The sequence below is a fragment of the Stegastes partitus genome, unplaced genomic scaffold (genome assembly GCF_000690725.1).
Source record: "Stegastes partitus isolate 25-593 unplaced genomic scaffold, Stegastes_partitus-1.0.2 Scaffold462, whole genome shotgun sequence".
NCBI lineage: Eukaryota > Metazoa > Chordata > Actinopteri > Pomacentridae > Stegastes > Stegastes partitus.
The window spans coordinates 185,881-201,805 of record NW_007578193.1 but is presented as its reverse complement, the minus strand read 5'-3'; the positions used below and the strand labels follow the sequence as shown (position 1 = coordinate 201,805).

General features: G+C 37.8%; 2 protein-coding genes across 4 annotated transcripts; both read right to left on the bottom strand.

The window, feature by feature from the left end:
• Positions 1-4: 4 nt before the first annotated feature.
• On the bottom strand, positions 5-11,744 carry LOC103360756 (zinc finger (CCCH type), RNA-binding motif and serine/arginine rich 2). Of its 2 annotated transcripts, XM_008286649.1 has the most exons (11): positions 7,656-7,937; positions 6,071-6,150; positions 5,891-5,981; positions 5,674-5,782; positions 4,206-4,292; positions 3,703-3,741; positions 2,867-2,997; positions 2,528-2,741; positions 1,581-1,636; positions 1,374-1,483; positions 5-1,261 (listed from the first exon to the last, which is right to left on the bottom strand). In XM_008286649.1, the coding sequence occupies exons 1-11, from the start codon at positions 7,697-7,699 to the stop codon at positions 348-350; spliced, it is 1,875 nt and encodes a 624-aa protein (XP_008284871.1). In that variant the 5' UTR covers positions 7,700-7,937; the 3' UTR covers positions 5-347. The 2 variants fall into 2 exon arrangements, with proteins under 2 accessions (XP_008284871.1, XP_008284872.1); XM_008286650.1 differs by lacking the exons at positions 6,071-6,150; positions 7,656-7,937 and adding an exon at positions 11,739-11,744 and having other exon boundaries at positions 5,891-5,898.
• Positions 9,147-14,961, bottom strand: LOC103360757 (transmembrane 6 superfamily member 1). 2 transcript variants are annotated; one of them, XM_008286653.1, is made up of 11 exons: positions 14,878-14,961; positions 14,512-14,686; positions 14,228-14,331; positions 13,900-13,997; positions 13,678-13,781; positions 13,380-13,462; positions 13,044-13,162; positions 11,835-11,939; positions 11,646-11,738; positions 11,441-11,560; positions 9,147-9,823 (listed from the first exon to the last, which is right to left on the bottom strand). In XM_008286653.1, exons 2-11 carry the CDS (start codon positions 14,601-14,603, stop codon positions 9,632-9,634), a joined length of 1,110 nt encoding a protein of 369 aa, XP_008284875.1. In that variant the 5' UTR covers positions 14,604-14,686; positions 14,878-14,961; the 3' UTR covers positions 9,147-9,631. The 2 variants fall into 2 exon arrangements, with proteins under 2 accessions (XP_008284875.1, XP_008284873.1); XM_008286651.1 differs by lacking the exon at positions 14,878-14,961 and having other exon boundaries at positions 14,512-14,793.
• Positions 14,962-15,925: the final 964 nt, after the last annotated feature.

The window sequence follows — 15,925 nt, the reverse complement described above, 5'->3', positions numbered from 1 at the left end:
TGTGTCGATGTTTTAAGTTGTTTTTACTCAGTGATAACCACGTAACAGCTCCAGGGATCGAACGTCAATTAGTGCAACCTTCACCATTTTGACAAAACAGAATATTCACATATGTGGTGATAGCTGCTAACGCGTATAAAATTGCTCCCTTGTTTAAAACGATCCACTATATAGGGATCTGAACACCCCACAATTCAGTGCATCTCATTCAAAGATGTGAAAACTACCAACTCTGTGATGATGTTTGCTGCTAAATAAAAAAATAATTATCTCATCCTTCCAATAGATTCATATATTTATAAGAAAAAAGTACAACCAGATGTACAGATTTTTAAATGTAGGATCCACTAAGAACAACTGATGTCACCATTTCCAGTCAGCTCGTTTGAGATTTCATCGTTGGATTGTTCACTTTTAACTTCTGAACTTGAGTTATTTTGATTGTCAACATTCTCGTCTAACTTAGTGTTTTTCTGAGATAGTTCTGTTTCATTTATCTCTCCACTGGGACTTGTTGCAGAATGGTTATCTGCCGTCTCTTCCTCCGATTCTTTCTCTTTGTCCGACTCCCCAGATGAAGTTGTCTCTTCAGGCAAATGGCTTTTCTTTTTATGCTTCTTCTTGCTCTTCTTCTTGCTCTTTTTGGAGCGTTTGTGGCGGCGCTGTGTGTTGGAATCGTCACTGGTCGTTTTCTTGCTTTTACCTGGTTTCTTTGGACTTGTTTCTCTACTTTCCTTCCTTCTTTCCCTCTCTCTGCTTGTGCTTCTTGACTTCTCTCTTGCATCTCTGCGGGTGTCTTCATCTTTGTCTCTACTGTCTCTGTCTTCACTTCTAGTCCTGTGCTTATGCTCCCTGTCTTTATCTCTACTCCTGTTTCTCAGCCTGTCTCGCTCTCTGTCTCTACTCCTGCTCCTAGACCTGTCTCTACTGTTGCTCAGATTTGTCCTCCTGTCACTGTGTCTGGATCTGGACGACCATCTGTCGTCTCTCCTCTCTCTGCTCCTGCTCCTCCGCCGCTCGTCCTCTCGTCTGCTGTGAGATCTCTCTGATCTTACTGGGCTTCTGCTGTAGCGACGTTGCCTCCACGATCGATCGCTGTATCGCTCTGACTGCCACCCATCTCTGCGGCTCCCTCTGACACTGTGGTTCGGTGACAAGTGCAGGTCCCTGTCGGCCTCCCAGAATTCATTGCCAGGGTTTCGAAACACATGCAGGAAGTTACAGTGCTTCCCTTTAGGGCACTTCTGTCTGTCAAACAATCCTGGGAAAACAGAAGTAAGACAGTAAATGCCCAACTGTGAAACTTGCAATTTCTGTATTACATCTATATATATTTCCTCAGCATGAAAAAAAAAAAAAAAGAAAAAACTCACCACATATTGCATTCTTCCACCGTGTCACAGGACATAACTCACAGTGAAGCTGCCGGCCTGCATACCACCTCCCATTGAACTTGATGAAGGCCTCTTTGCACTGCTCCTCTCTGGAACAGAAAGACAGGAAGACAAACAACAAAGAGATTTATCCACAACAGTTTATTTATTTGAATAAAGTCACAGTGGGTCTGTGTGATGACTTACGTGTCAAACTGAATGTAAACATTTCCTCTCAGGTGTGGCTCATAATTGCAGCTGACCTAAAAGAGGAAACGTATCACATAAACCAAATATGTACTTTATGTGACAATTCCATCATCTATGAAGTAAACTTTATTCTGAACAGTGCAGTTAGTGGCTGTTTTTAAATAGTAGCCGTTTTGAATAATTCAGAGAAATGAACATCTTCGGTTCTTTAGAACATAAGTAAAAGATCGAGTGACTCATCCAACATATTTTATACTTATTGAGGTGGTTTTGTGGTGCACTCATGTTGATTGTTCACAATCATTTGATTTTACTTTGCAGAAGAAAAGAAAAACATCTTATTACACTGTGACTTCACTGAATTTTAAATGAGCGGTGCAAAGTCTGGAAGATGTAAACAGCAAGTACAGCTTATTTAACATATATACCAACTACACATTAGATTACAGAGAGAAATGAGATTCAGAAGAAACTAGATGAGGAATTTATATTTTTACTAATAAACTGGTGACTGTGGACAACTGTTGTAACTCTGCAATGAGACAGCAGTCAGATTTCTGTCCTACTCTGACTTTATTCTGAAATCATGTCTTACTCATTTTAAATGACACAAGATTCGACCAAAGGATGTCTGATAAAAGTATTGTTTTCCATTTCATTTCCATTTTGTATGATTCCTACAAACAGTCAAATGGTCCACTGTCGGCTTTGTACCAGTTTCAGTTTAGTAAAACTTTGAATTGTATTATTTTGAACAAAAAGACACACTTCTTTGTGCAATGATCCTTTTTCATTTTACCTTATTCTGCAACAGAATGCCTTTCTCAAAGTCTGTTTTTCCAGTCTCCTGTTTTGACTAAAGACACTGTTCTTCTCATAAACATGAAGTCAAGATGACAGAGAGCAATCAAATTACTTGAGAAAGCTACCTGACCTCATCTCACCTTAAACTGCACCACCTTGCCGATACTTCTGAACTCTGGCAGAACATCGTGGTAGAACTCGAGGAAAGACTCCTGCAAATCCTCCTCGCTGTGCTCCAAACAAGCGTCCATGTCGTAATCGTCACGACGTGACTCCTCCATGCCAAACGTTCTGAACATACCGACGACCATCAGAGTCGAACTTGCTGTGGGATAAACGTGCTTCCGAGAACATCTGGACAAACACGAAAGAAAGGAGAATATACAAAAAACACTTTAACATAACTGTACACGTCACTGTTCAAATAGTAGGTTTATGAATTTAGCACAGCAAGTCACATGAGGATAAACAAACATTACCTGTCTCCAAATCGACATGCTCCGGTTTTAAGAAAGAACGGGCAGTTAGCTACGTCACGCTCTGTTCCATAGTTCTCAGAGTTCACCGTCACAGGAGCTTCGGGATTCATCCACGGTCCTCCGTTTTCGAGCTGGAAATGAGAACATGAACAGAAAAGTGTATGTACTGCATAATGTGACTGTAAACTTGAGTGACGTGTAAATTCATGTACCTTAGTTTTTAGACTTTTAACAGATCCAAGGACTTGTCTTAGACCTACAGTCCTAAACTTGTTGACTCTACAAGTTTTTTTTTTACTTGTATTTTTAATGATTCCAACATGGCAATATTCTGATGCAGTGGTCACAATAAACTACTCTTAAGAAGAGTCAGCTAACCTGGTAAAACTCACAGGTTATATATGACCAATGCACGGGCATGCAAAAATTAGGCCAAAACCTGTACAGATATGTGACAGATTTAACAAAAATAATATTCTCAAGACTCTCTGATTCATAAACAATGCAACAGAAACAATATCTGAAATTACAGCATTACTTACATTTTGCATTTCTGATTAATGAGAAAAATACACATTTTTTGTTGCTTATCAGCAGACATATAGGCCAATGTACAACTAGTACCAAATAATCAGTCCAGTGTTCCATCCTATTAGGAGTAGAATACTCAATAGTTCTAGCAATTTATTAAATATTTTCTTTTTGCTGCAATTTTTAAAAAAAGAATTACATAAACAAAAACCCTTCTGATTTCTAACTACATAGATGTCAGTCAAAAAAATGTTTCCTCATCTATTTTTCTGTTTAATGGCATTCATTCGTGCGTGTATTAATACCTGGTTTTCAGCTTCATCCAACATTTTCTGAACAGCCTCCTACAAATGGTGTAAAAACACAGCTGGTGAAAATGTGTAGACGTCAGCATACTGCAGCATATCTGTTACTGTGGGTTAAGACCACATTCACAGGGACTGATAGGCACAAAAAAAAGATAACGGCATTTATTAGGGATCATTTCCAAGATTCCTGGAGCAATTTCAGAGATAGTTGCCACACAAAGTAAAAGATACATCCTTGTTGTGAGAGCTGAAGGGGTTTTTCTCTTTGAGTGTATCTTAGTTAAGGAGTAGGATGGTTGCTTGTGCCACTCAGTCAAGGAAAAGTTTAAAAAGGACCATGTATGAAGCAAAAACACATTTTACAAAAGAAACATTCAGTTGGTGAGGCGGTTTAACTGTCTGATTCTCTTAATCTTGATTTGTGGATGGACGGTATGCTCATGATTAGGTGGAAGAGGATATATTTCTTTTTGTTTCTATCCTCCTGGAGCTCGTTTCACCTCTCTGTCTCGCTTCTCCTGCTGCTTTTGCTCTTTGTCTTCTTGTTCTTTCCTCTGCTGGGCCTCCCATTCCTCCTTTATCATCCGCTGTGGGCACAAAATTACATCATGACAGTTAATGACATTCTGTTGCTAATCACTTGTTGAACAGGCTCAGGTGCCCTCATAATTTTGCCAATTAATCACCATAGCAACCAGTCCCAACTGACAGCAGTGATCCTGTGTGTCAGGTTGAAGTTATTCTCCTGAGAACCGAGTAAATTGTCACTGGCAGCTGCCAAAACTATCATTTTTGTAAGAGTTTTATCACAGAGTTATCTCTCTTAATTAAAACTAAAACAGCTGTTGCACTTGAACTTTATTTGTTTGACTAACGATGAGGATTTGTCTCCCAAATCAAAGTCAATCTATTAAAATGGCTCACAATGTCTAGTTTAAATTCTTTGTTCTTTTTATAAGTGCTGAGTATTCTGCACAGCAGTTCTCAGAAAACAAACAGGAAACAATGCATTTGTCAGGGAGTATTTTGTGCTGCAGATTAACCCACAATGGGTGCTCTAGTCCATATTTACAGCTGCAGGATGGTGTATGTGGGCCTGAGTCTAAATAAACTGCAGTGCTTAAGTTTCTCATAACAAATAAATAGTGTACTATAATAAAGGAGGTCTATAGCATAAAGATGTAAGCAATATCAGGGTTTTGCCACATAGAAAATACTTCTGAAAAGGACCAGTTCAAAGGCGGCACGACTTAGAAAAAATACTGAATTGCAATTTTTCTGACAAATAAATTTGTGATAAATTTGCAATATAATTATTTTAAGGTCTACCTCAGTCCAATACTCACTGTGTGAATTTGTAAATCCACTGACAAGACAGTTTAACTTCTGGGACAGACTCACTGCAAAAGTTACTAGGGGTACTATTAAATAAAAACACTGGGCTTATGTCAGTCAAACCACAGCTTGCATGCCTGAACCACATATTATCACTTGATTAATGGTCTGGCATAAACAAACCCTGAAATTTTTAATCTGCTTAGATGAAAGAAAATTGAATTACATCATTAGTCCCATTATTTAATAGCCACACTTCTTACACCCTATATCAAACACAGCACTTCAGATTTACTACTTGCACAGCTTCCTATTACAATTTTGATTTTAGATCAATTAATTGTTCAACTCTAATCAGACTATTGTTGGTTTTGGTCATGTCATGTGATTATTAGAATGATCATTGAAGTACTCTGTAAAGCATTATTAAACCAAGCCATGTTTGAGTGTTTTAATCAGACATCCCATATGAGCATTAAATACCTCAATACGTTAATCCTTCAGTACATTTTCAGTGAGAACACATAAACATCTGCTAACTCTTGTTGTTGTCAAGCTGTGACTATGTTTCTAGAAATTGTCAAGTTTCTTAAATTGTGCAACCTGCCTAGGATAAATACAGACATGAATTACCTCCTCCTCCTCTTTTCTTTTCCTTGCAGCTTCTTCCCTCTCTGACTGCAGCCTGAATTCCTCCTGGGCAAGTCTCTCTCTTTCCAGCCACTCTTCATGGAGCCGCAGTCTGACAAAACAAATCAAACACAATCAAGAGCTGTGTAGTCGAGGTTTTTGTGCTGTCCATCACTGAATGTGCAGCTGCGGGGCAACAGTGACGTTAGTATTGACCTACCTGTCCCCCTCAGCAGCATCATCGTCCTCACCATCTCCTTCATTTATATCCTCGTTTTCTTCAGGAGCATAGCGTTCTCCATTATGTAAATCTATGTCAGAGTAAATGTCGTGGTGAATTTGTAGATATAACAAGTTATCGTATTTGACAAGAACGGCAACAACACAGCTTTCTCCGTACCACATTCTCTGGCTTGGGCAAGAGCTTTACGTTTCTGTTTCCTTCTCTCTTTCCTCTGAGCTGACCTGTGTTGCTTCTTACTGAAGTGAAAAAAAGATTTGAGACAATAATCACAACATGACAGTAAAAATGCAACAGCTAAGCCCCATTACAGTAGAGGCACACCTCAGCATGATGGAAATTTTGTAGTAAAAGAAGAATACATGTGTTTTTATAGCAGACATTCAGACCTGTAAAAGTGTAATATGATTATTATTTGGTGCATTGTAAGTAGTGCTGCACAATATATTGTATAAGCATTGACATTGCAATGTTGAATGTAATGTGAGATGAGGCACGCTATATCTTTAGTTGGTTGCATAATACAGGAAAAAAAAATCTGGCACTGCTCTCATTTTCTATTACTAACTAACTAGACTCTCGCTGATATAACATAATTTACCTTAATTTATATACCATTTTTTAAATTTTATTTTATTCACAAGACAGAATTTGTTGACATGCAGGCCCCACGTGTGTAATATAAACTGAGCAAGAAACAGGAAAGATATACTAAAAAGCAGAACTTAGTTTCAAAAAGAAACACAATGTCAGTTATTGCTACAGAAAGGATGGTGTTGGCCAAAACCAGGTGATCTACAGGCAGTGTCTTGCAATTATTGCCACTCCATTTAGGCAACACAACTAATTTCTTTGACTATCTAAAGGAGCACTACAAAGTCAAAACAAATTCTTATTCAACTTATCTGGTGGAAATTCCTGTATTTTTTCATAATGCAAGATTCAGGAAAAACAAAACATCACAATATGGGTTTCTTCCAGGATCACTCACATCTAATTGCAATCATTGCAGCAGTGGAACCATCAATAATGTTTTTACTTTCACCTGTGCTGTTCCTACTAACGGCAAGCCAAAATATATGCATTCAACTTGGCTGCTCAAGTGATGAGCTGAGGAGTGATTATTTGCTAGAAACAGGTTGTGCATATCATGTTGAGGCAGCATTGCCCTGATTTTGTACACCTACAGTGGTTTTTATCTGAATCAAACAGTCATAACGTGTAAACACATAAAGCTTTACATCTGTGGTCATAGCAAACGTGTTTCTCAGTGAAACTTTAACGTTGCTTGTATACCAAAAAAATGTTTGCAATTTGCAGTGTAATCAAGCCTGCATATAACCTGCAAACTATACAAACCCTTAGGAATGAAGTTAGGTCATTTTGATGCATTCACAATATAAAGGCTGCAGTCTCTTTTTGGCAGGTGGAAAACTGTATTGTATGAGTGGAACTGGGCCTTTACAGCACAGGAGAATAATTGCTCCCACGGACAGCCTATTTGGCATAGCACCTGAAATAATGCAAGATATACATTAAAGGCGAAATGGTCTGAAAATAACCAGAAATGTAAACAGTAACTGTAGCTAGCTAAGTATAAAAATGTAGTGTTTGAAACGTTTGGCAATTTGTAAGCTTACTGCATTGATATTAAAACACTGCAGTGACGGTTCTAATATGGCCAATCTCCCTTAAAATTATTATTTCGAAGTGGCAGAAATAACATCTAAAGAAAGACACAAACCTTAATATGGGAGCAGAAATCGGCGAAGGAGTTGGTGCTGCCATTACCGTGGCTAGCTAGTTAATCAGCTAACGTTAGCACGCCACTGTATTATAGCTCCAGGTATTTCTTCTCGTCACCGTTTAGTTAAAACATTGCATGAAATGATGTCTGACTGGAAGAGCTGTTTCCGAGGTGAATATGGTTCGCCAGAATAAAAACACAACAAAATCTTTCCTGTTTGTTGTAAATGTCAACTAGCCTCACGCGGAATTGTTTTGCTCACGAAGCGGAAGAGGTTGCGTGAACTACTTCCGGTTCAAATCGCCAAATAAAATTAATCTTGCACATTTTTTCCCGCCTTTTAGCTTTTCAGAAACCAGTACTACGAGGACAAACTGAGGTAGTTCTTTCTAAAGTCGATTTTCTTTTAATTTTTAAACCATTTGTTTTATTTACATATGTTTTTGCAACTGAACATCAAATATACATGTCCACATTAGTGTCTAAATTTTTACTGATAAAAAAAACTATAGTGTACACCGACAAAATTTATGAAATCTTCTTCTGTCATCAATTTACTAAAACTATAAGCATAGTAAATATTCAAAAAAAAAATGTTTTTATAGGATGCATTAAATATACAAGCTGCAAGTTTATTATAAATGCAGTGTAGATACAACAAAAGCAATTTCTCCCTTAAAATCCACTGTGAACGAGCAGAAAAACTTATTTCTGATACATATATATATATATATAAAAAATAGATTACCAAAAATGTGTTATTTCTGTTTTGTTTTCTGTTAGGGCTGCACAATTGATTTTTAAAATTTTTTTATTTCTTATTTTTACTGATATTTTGAGCTAACATTATTATCCATCCATCCATTATCTATACACCGCTTAATCCTCACGAGGGTCGCGGGGGGCTGGAGTCTATCCCAGCTGACTTAGGGCGAAGGCAGGGGACACCCTGGACAGGTAACATTATTAGACTCAGTGAAATAAAATTCGTTTGAGATTTACAAAAATACAACTTTTTTCAGTGTGGCTAGTACCTTTAAGGCGCAGTTGGTAGCACTGTTGTCTCGCAGCAACAAGGTCGCCGGTTCGCGTCCCGGTGGGGGCACCGGGATCTTTCTTCGTGGAGTTTGCATGTCCTCCCACACAGTCCAAAAAACATGTTGAGGTTAATTGGTGATTCTAAATAGTCTGTAGGTGTGAATGTGAGTGTGCTTGGTTGTCTGTCTCTAAGTGTAGTCCTGTGATAGACTGGTGACCTGTCCAGGGTGTCCCCTGCCTTCACCCTGAGTCAGCTGGGATAGACTCCAGCCCCCTCACGACCCTAGTGAGGGTTAAGCGGTGTATAGATAATGGATGGATGGATAGTACCTTTAAATTTTTTATTCAGATTTTATTCTGAATATAACTATTACACAACATTTTTGTGTACTAAAGGCCATTAAATGGTTGAATGCCAGTTATTGTGTAAATAAAAATATTGCCGACATACACAGCCACAAGATTATTTCTTTATTTGCCAACCCATTGTCAAAAAGGCACCACATAGAAACCTGTGTCAACAATAAAGCCATTTTTATAACCAAAAAGCTTAGCAAAAATATAAGAACAAGTACTGTCAAGTAGTTTGAAGTCCATACACAAGTCTGCAGCACTGTTATAAACACTGTGCTTTCCTGTGCTTGCTGTTGCTTTACACTCACACAAATACGCTTTGTTTATTTTATAAATTTATGTTCACATTTTCAAAAGAAGCAACAGACCATAAATGCCATATGACACACGCTCTGCTTGCTTTGCCGTGTTTCCAACACCTCCACTTAGCTCTCATTAAGGTTATAGGTGGCAGCTTCATCTCCAAAAATAGCAGCTGCAAATAGCTGCAAACACAGAGCAGAAGTTTGCAAGTAGTTCAGCCTTTTATGTTGGCATCCTCAACGTCTGTGGCATTCTTTTTCTCTCCCTGACACTCTGTGTTATTCATTTTTCTTCTCTGCTGTTCGCCTGAGGAAGAAGGCAGGCCTGGTGCAGCATTGGTAGCACAGAGCCTGAGGCACCAGAGTGTACAGCACATTGACCAGCAAGAAGATAGCCTGGCTGTCAGCAGGAACTCTGTACGAGAACGGCGTCCGTGTGTGAAGAGATGCACCGATATGAGAGAACTGGGCCTGTGAAGGGACACAAAGAGGGACAAAAAAGGAAAAATGACAATGATGATGAAAAGCTTTGCAGTTAGTATTCACATTAGCAGGAACATTGTTACATCACTTGCTCTGAATGATTTTACATATCTTTCACTATTTTGTGCTCCTGATGTAACAACTGCATGATGATGCTGTCTTGCGAATATCTAAAAAAAAAAAAAAACACACACAGCAAACCTCTCTTTTATTATGCACAACAGATCTAATAGATTTTTTAGTTGTGTTAAACATCTGAATGTACAATTAAATCTGGTCTACATGTATCAGTTCATACAAAAGAATAATTACAGGGAGCCAACTAATTAAGTTTAGATAACAGCTGTTTGCGATTGAATTGTTTTTAATGGACTGATTATCAACAAAACCTGGGCAATTTCCGGCATTGCCACTCATCCTCAAATAATTTTCAGTCTAATAGACTCTTGCCAATTACCTTTTCAGAGAAAGTTGCTGAAAAAAGAAACACAACATGTTTCATAGCAACCAAGGCTGCCGGAACATCAGCCCTCCTATTTATAGCCTGGCAGAACAGCTGACATTTAAGTGAATACCACCAATACCACCATTCCTCTCGGTCTGAAGTCAGCTTCTGCCCTTATCCCGCTGATGAGTGACGTGCCAGCTTGCAGCTCAAACACAATAGCTTCTTTGTTCGGTGGAGATGTGACGGGCGCACTAGCTGCTCCCACCACTCTCCAGAGTTTCCACCTTTAGACTTAAATAGATGTACTGTTCACCGGACTGATGCAGAGCCGCTGGTGTTTGACAGCACTTAATAATAAACTGAACATAGACCAATTTGTGAAGGAGAAAGCTGGGGAGCGGCCCTGATTGAGCCAGATGCCCACTTTCAGTCTAACATTTCCTAATCCACCTGGAGCGATAACATCATGTGGGAAAGATTTTGCACAGAATGTCATTGTGACTGTAAGTTACGAAAATCACAACAAGGTCTAGATAACTGAACCTGCCAATTAACATATACATTAGGAGAGTTAGATACTAATGGCTGGTTTAAAAAATTAGGCCACCTTGTAGGTTGGGTTTGCTAGTTTAAATGGGAAGATGCCAAAATGCCAAAATTGACACAGATGCATTGTAGGACAATCTATATTTCTGAAAGTTCCAACTTTATAAAATCTAAACAGGTTTTTTTGACCTCTTGTTCTAATAGGTAAAAGTGTTTCGCCAATGTAATCACACAAAACAGACATTAAATGCAAAAGAATAAGTAAATGAAAGCGAAAACTAATTTCATATAACGCGAGTTGCAAACAAAATAGCAGAAAAGAGTAACATAATACAGCCATGCTGGAATGCTAAAACTAGAGGAAAAATTAGATATTCACAGAAGTTTTCTACAAGAAAAACAATTTTGAAGAGAAATGTTGCACGTCTAAATTAGTATAATGTTCCAAGGTTTGTATGATTTAAAGTTTCCTCACATATGTGACACCCTTATTGATGTTTTTTTTTTTTTTACATTTATTTTTTCTTTGCAGGAGGGCAGGGTTTTCAAACACAAAGGCCTAATTGCCGCTGCTCACATGCTGAGAGGTAGGAATGAGCAGCAGTACATACCTGTGCCAATGCTCCAGAGTGAACAAGAGTGAGGTCTGGCATCCACTCACATCCTGGAACCAGCAGCCCATAGAGAGCAATGACGTAGTACGGGCCTGAATACAGCATGCTCACCAGCATCTGACACACATGGACACCTCTTCAGAGATCCGACTTATAACAGCATTAGACTAAAGTTATTGCATGTTTAGCATCACTGCATTACCTGCACTCTAGGATACGCTGACGGGTCTTTCAGGTAAGGCTCATACTGCTGTGTGTAGTCTTGACACCATTTGCTGGAACAGTCCAGAACAACCTCAAACACAAACAGTTTAAAATAGAGAGGCACTCTCCACAAAATTCTACCACTGTGTGCACACTGAGCAGTTGATTGGACTTAATGGTTTCTTACCAGGCCTCTAAAGATGCAGAAAGCCAGCGCTGGGATGAGGTAGATGGTGAAGATTAAGTCCAGAGGTCTTTGGAGCAAACTTCTCTTTGGAGTCACCTGGATGCTCTGGCAGCAACAATAACATGTTGAGTTGCAAACTATGTATCTTATGTATTAGTGTATTTGTAATATGACCTGTGTGCATCAACAAGGTGTATACAGTATAAGCACAACTATATTCACTCAGATATGTTATTTTACACAGCAAGGCAATTTTCTATTCACTAAAAAATGATCTGCATATTGCAGAAGAAAATCTGACACAAAAACAATATTTGCTTGATATACTGTTTACACATGATTAAAATCAGATCATTTTTATAACTAACTATATGCTGAAGTAGTTGTGGATGTACTGACATAATTTAAAAGCATTGTACCTTTGCTGCTCAGCAAAACATAGTTATCGCATATTTTACAAAGAAAGGCTCACTGTTTGCAAATTGTGTGAACCCGATAATAGATAAACCTAGAAAAATTATGTATAGTTTATATGCTGTTAAAAATGTACAACTGCATACATACATATGTTGTTATGCTTGTTAAATATTCCCTTGAATTTCCTATAATCACTGATGGAGCCAAACAGTTGTTATAATGGTGGCCAGACTGAGAACATTACAATTACAGTTTAATTATATTAAAATGAGGTGGCACAGAAACATTTTTTTTTTGTCAGCATGAGAAATCACCATAGGCCTTTTTTTTTTTTTCATTTACTTTGTCATTCCCTTACCCAGCCATTAGGTCTGATATATAACAAGCTTTTTTTTAATGTAACTATCAATGTATTTTTTTTTAAAGATCTGGAACAGCTGTTCAATGTTATGCTTTTTTGATGGTTGATATTACAATTTAAAGCACATTAGGGTTATGATATGAATCCAACTCTACCGGCATATGTGTGGCCCTCTAACAGGCTTCACTGCTCATGTGGGTTGGCTGGACTCTGGCCTGAGGTGGCTGCTGTCACCCTGGTCCACCCCTTAGCTCTGCCCCTGCTTGTACTGTTGGTACATCTGATAAATATTTAGCAGACATCCTCTCAGAGACACCTGATGAAGAATCAGTGATGGGGCTGGACTAAGGCTCCGATTATTTATTAAAGGAAGCATTTAAAGCTACGTGCAGGTATTTTCAGTGATCTGTTTTGACACTGAGGACTCTTACTGTTGTCTGAACATCCCGTGTAGAAGGCTGACTGAAGACGCGGAAGCACACCCACACGGACACCACGATATACAGCATGTGGAGGATGAAGAGAGGACTGACTTGGGTCCCATATTTTCCTGGAAAAAAAGTCAAAACAAGATAACATGTCACTGTGGGAAACTACACATGACAAAATGTTAAAGCTAGCTGTATTTCTAATGTTTTCAATACTAGTAAACAAACCAAAAAAAAAGCTTGGATCATTGTTGTACTGTCAAGGGAAGTGCTGAAGGGTGACGTGGGCTCCCCTACACAAGCCATCTAAAAGCATCCCATTATTTTTAGTGTACTTACCCACAGCATTCCCAAGAATGTAGACTATGGCACGCATGAGAAAGGATCCCACCCAGTAGAGTCCAATTGCTCGGTAACTGTCCCTGTGCAAATCACGTAACACTGCCATTGTCAAAGCCAGATGAACACATAATACATACAAAGACTCAATAGATAGACAGATGAGCAATTCTCTGAACCTGAACTTTAATAGATAAAAACACCACTTTTTTCACACTTGCTGTGAATATTAGGATCAAATAAAGTTGTATAAAAGGACAGATGTTGTAAATATCTCCATGAACAACTCAGCTCTTACCCCCAAGTGATCGCAGCTATCATGAGCAGATACATGAGATAGTGAACACAGCCGTCCCAGTAGGAGATCATGTGCCCATGTGCTGTGTTAATATGTGGATCTGCCTGAAACACACGGTGGATTTATCAGTAAGATATAAAATTGTAAAAAAAATAAAAACATTTAAAAAAAAAGGTGTGAAGAAAACATACAAGCCATTCACAAACTGGACACAGCACTTGCCTCTTTGAGGTAAAACGTCACAAATCCATCAATGATGTTGTCTTGCTCCAGGCCAATGATCAGATTCACCACACTGAGGAATGCATACACTGCGTACACTGCACAGATATATAAAAGAAAAAGAAAATACTTTAGATTGACAGGCCTGGAATTAGTTTCTAATCAAGATGGACACAATGCAAACAGAATATGGTGTGTATCACCTTTTACATTTCTACAAGATTTTATGAATAAAACATCACACACACATGCACAAGACTCCAAAATTATGAATAAATCCATTCCTAGCTCATGATTTGATGTCTGATTGACACTGAGAATTCATTACCATAGAAAAGAGGATCTCCTGGAGTCTTCTTCTTGAGCATAAAACGTGCTGAGATGGCCAAGATGAGGACAGTTGTGCAGCCAGCAAAGAAGAAAGCTTCAGCACTAAATGTAAAAATGTATATAAATGATTCCTTGAGCTTTAAACAAAGGCTAAATGAATGAATATCTTTCAAGAAATCTGACATTTTTTTAAATTTTTTTTTTTTTTTTTTTTAATGAAGGTCCGCCACTGGTGGCAACAGTTTTCCATAGAGATTAAACAACCAGAATAATGTCACTCACTTGTTGTTGTAAACGAGGGAGTTGAATAAATAGCAGATGGGGATGGACATGAGGGAGAGCACGAACACCCCCGTACCTGCAGACGCGCTCATTCTGGACCTGGTTTGATGGATTTATCTTGTTCGATAGCTGATAATTTATAAGAAATCAGCCGCAAAATATCCTCTTGTTCAGTCTGGGAGTCATAGTTGAAGAAACGAAAAGTGACAAAGTAAACAAGCCACAAACTTGCAATTCAACTCCTGCATGCTCCGTCTTGTCCTCCCTGTCGTTCTCTCTTTCTCTCTCTACTTCCTACCTACCGAAACACACACACACACACACACACACACACACACACACACACACACAGCTGTTTATACTCACCATGAAGACGAGGGTCTGACATCGCAGCGTTATTTAATAGACGAGTGCGCATTGTGGAGCTCAGTACAATTAAGATTTGTTTGTCTTTCATTATTATCATCTATAAATAGAAAGGGCAGGTGGTTTGTTGTTGTTATTTAGGAGAACGTGCACACACACTGACATCCAGCGGTCGAGCGGAAAACTTCAAGCAGGTTGCAGGACAATTTTAAAGCATATAATAAAAAAAATGCACACTACAAAGGCAACACAGAAAATACTAAAAATTGAATTAACTAGGTATAAATTCATGTTGCAAGTTGGTAATTTATAATAATTGTATTACATATGTGCGCAATTTAGTATTTGATTTATAAATAAATTACTGAATAAAAAGGCTATATATACGTGTTACCAAATTTATAATAACTCATAAAAATTAGAATTACTTATGCAACAACTTTATGAACCCTCAAGGTCACACTTAATTCTATTTTTTGGCCTAACAGGCTGAAAAATGAAGCCTTTGATTCTTATATTTTATCAAGAGTCTTTAAATAGCAACAACAACGTCAACAGCAACAACAACAATAATAATAATAACAATAATAATAACAACAACAACAATTATTATTATTATTATAAAGCGTACAAAAAATCAGAAAAAAAATAAAATAATGTAAGCATAGAGTGAATGCAGCGTTTTTCTTTTTTCATGTCTATTAAGGTGAGGGAAAAATCTTTTGATTGGTGTATTTAACATGAGTCTTCAAATGCTGTTTTTTAAGTGATAAAGAAATATTCATTTTATTGTGGGTTAGGGTTAGCAAATGCTTTTCATATCTAATAAAATAAGAAAAACATCTTTTGATTGGTATATTTTTTTCCGATTGTTCAAATGTTAAAAAGAGAAATAACAAAAAATGTCAAAAAAAAGATTTTGTAATATTTGTGGTAGAAATGTTTAACAAATATTATTTTGATTCCTATATTTTATCCCTTCAAATATTAAAATAGAAAGAAATATTAAAAATGTAAGTAAAAGTGTGGATGGTGAAAAAATATATGA

What these genes read in the sequence shown, in the direction of transcription:
- LOC103360757 (XM_008286653.1), bottom strand. Translation starts at nt 14,603, where the DNA reads ATGAGCGCGTCTGCAGGTACGGGGGTGTTCGTGCTCTCCCTCATGTCC. An exon ending in CATTCTTGGGAATGCTGTGG is followed by an intron (nt 13,163 to 13,379) that starts GTAAGTACACTA and finishes CTTTTTTTCCAG; the next exon opens with GAAAATATGGGACCCAAGTC. An exon ending in CAGCGTATCCTAGAGTGCAG is followed by an intron (nt 11,561 to 11,645) that starts GTAATGCAGTGA and finishes CATGTGTGTCAG; the next exon opens with ATGCTGGTGAGCATGCTGTA.
- LOC103360756 (XM_008286649.1), bottom strand. Translation starts at nt 7,699, where the DNA reads ATGGCAGCACCAACTCCTTCGCCGATTTCTGCTCCCATATTAAG. An exon ending in AGGAGAAGCGAGACAGAGAG is followed by an intron (nt 3,742 to 4,205) that starts GTGAAACGAGCT and finishes CACCATTTGTAG; the next exon opens with GAGGCTGTTCAGAAAATGTT. An exon ending in TGGATGAAGCTGAAAACCAG is followed by an intron (nt 2,998 to 3,702) that starts GTATTAATACAC and finishes TCTCATTTCCAG; the next exon opens with CTCGAAAACGGAGGACCGTG.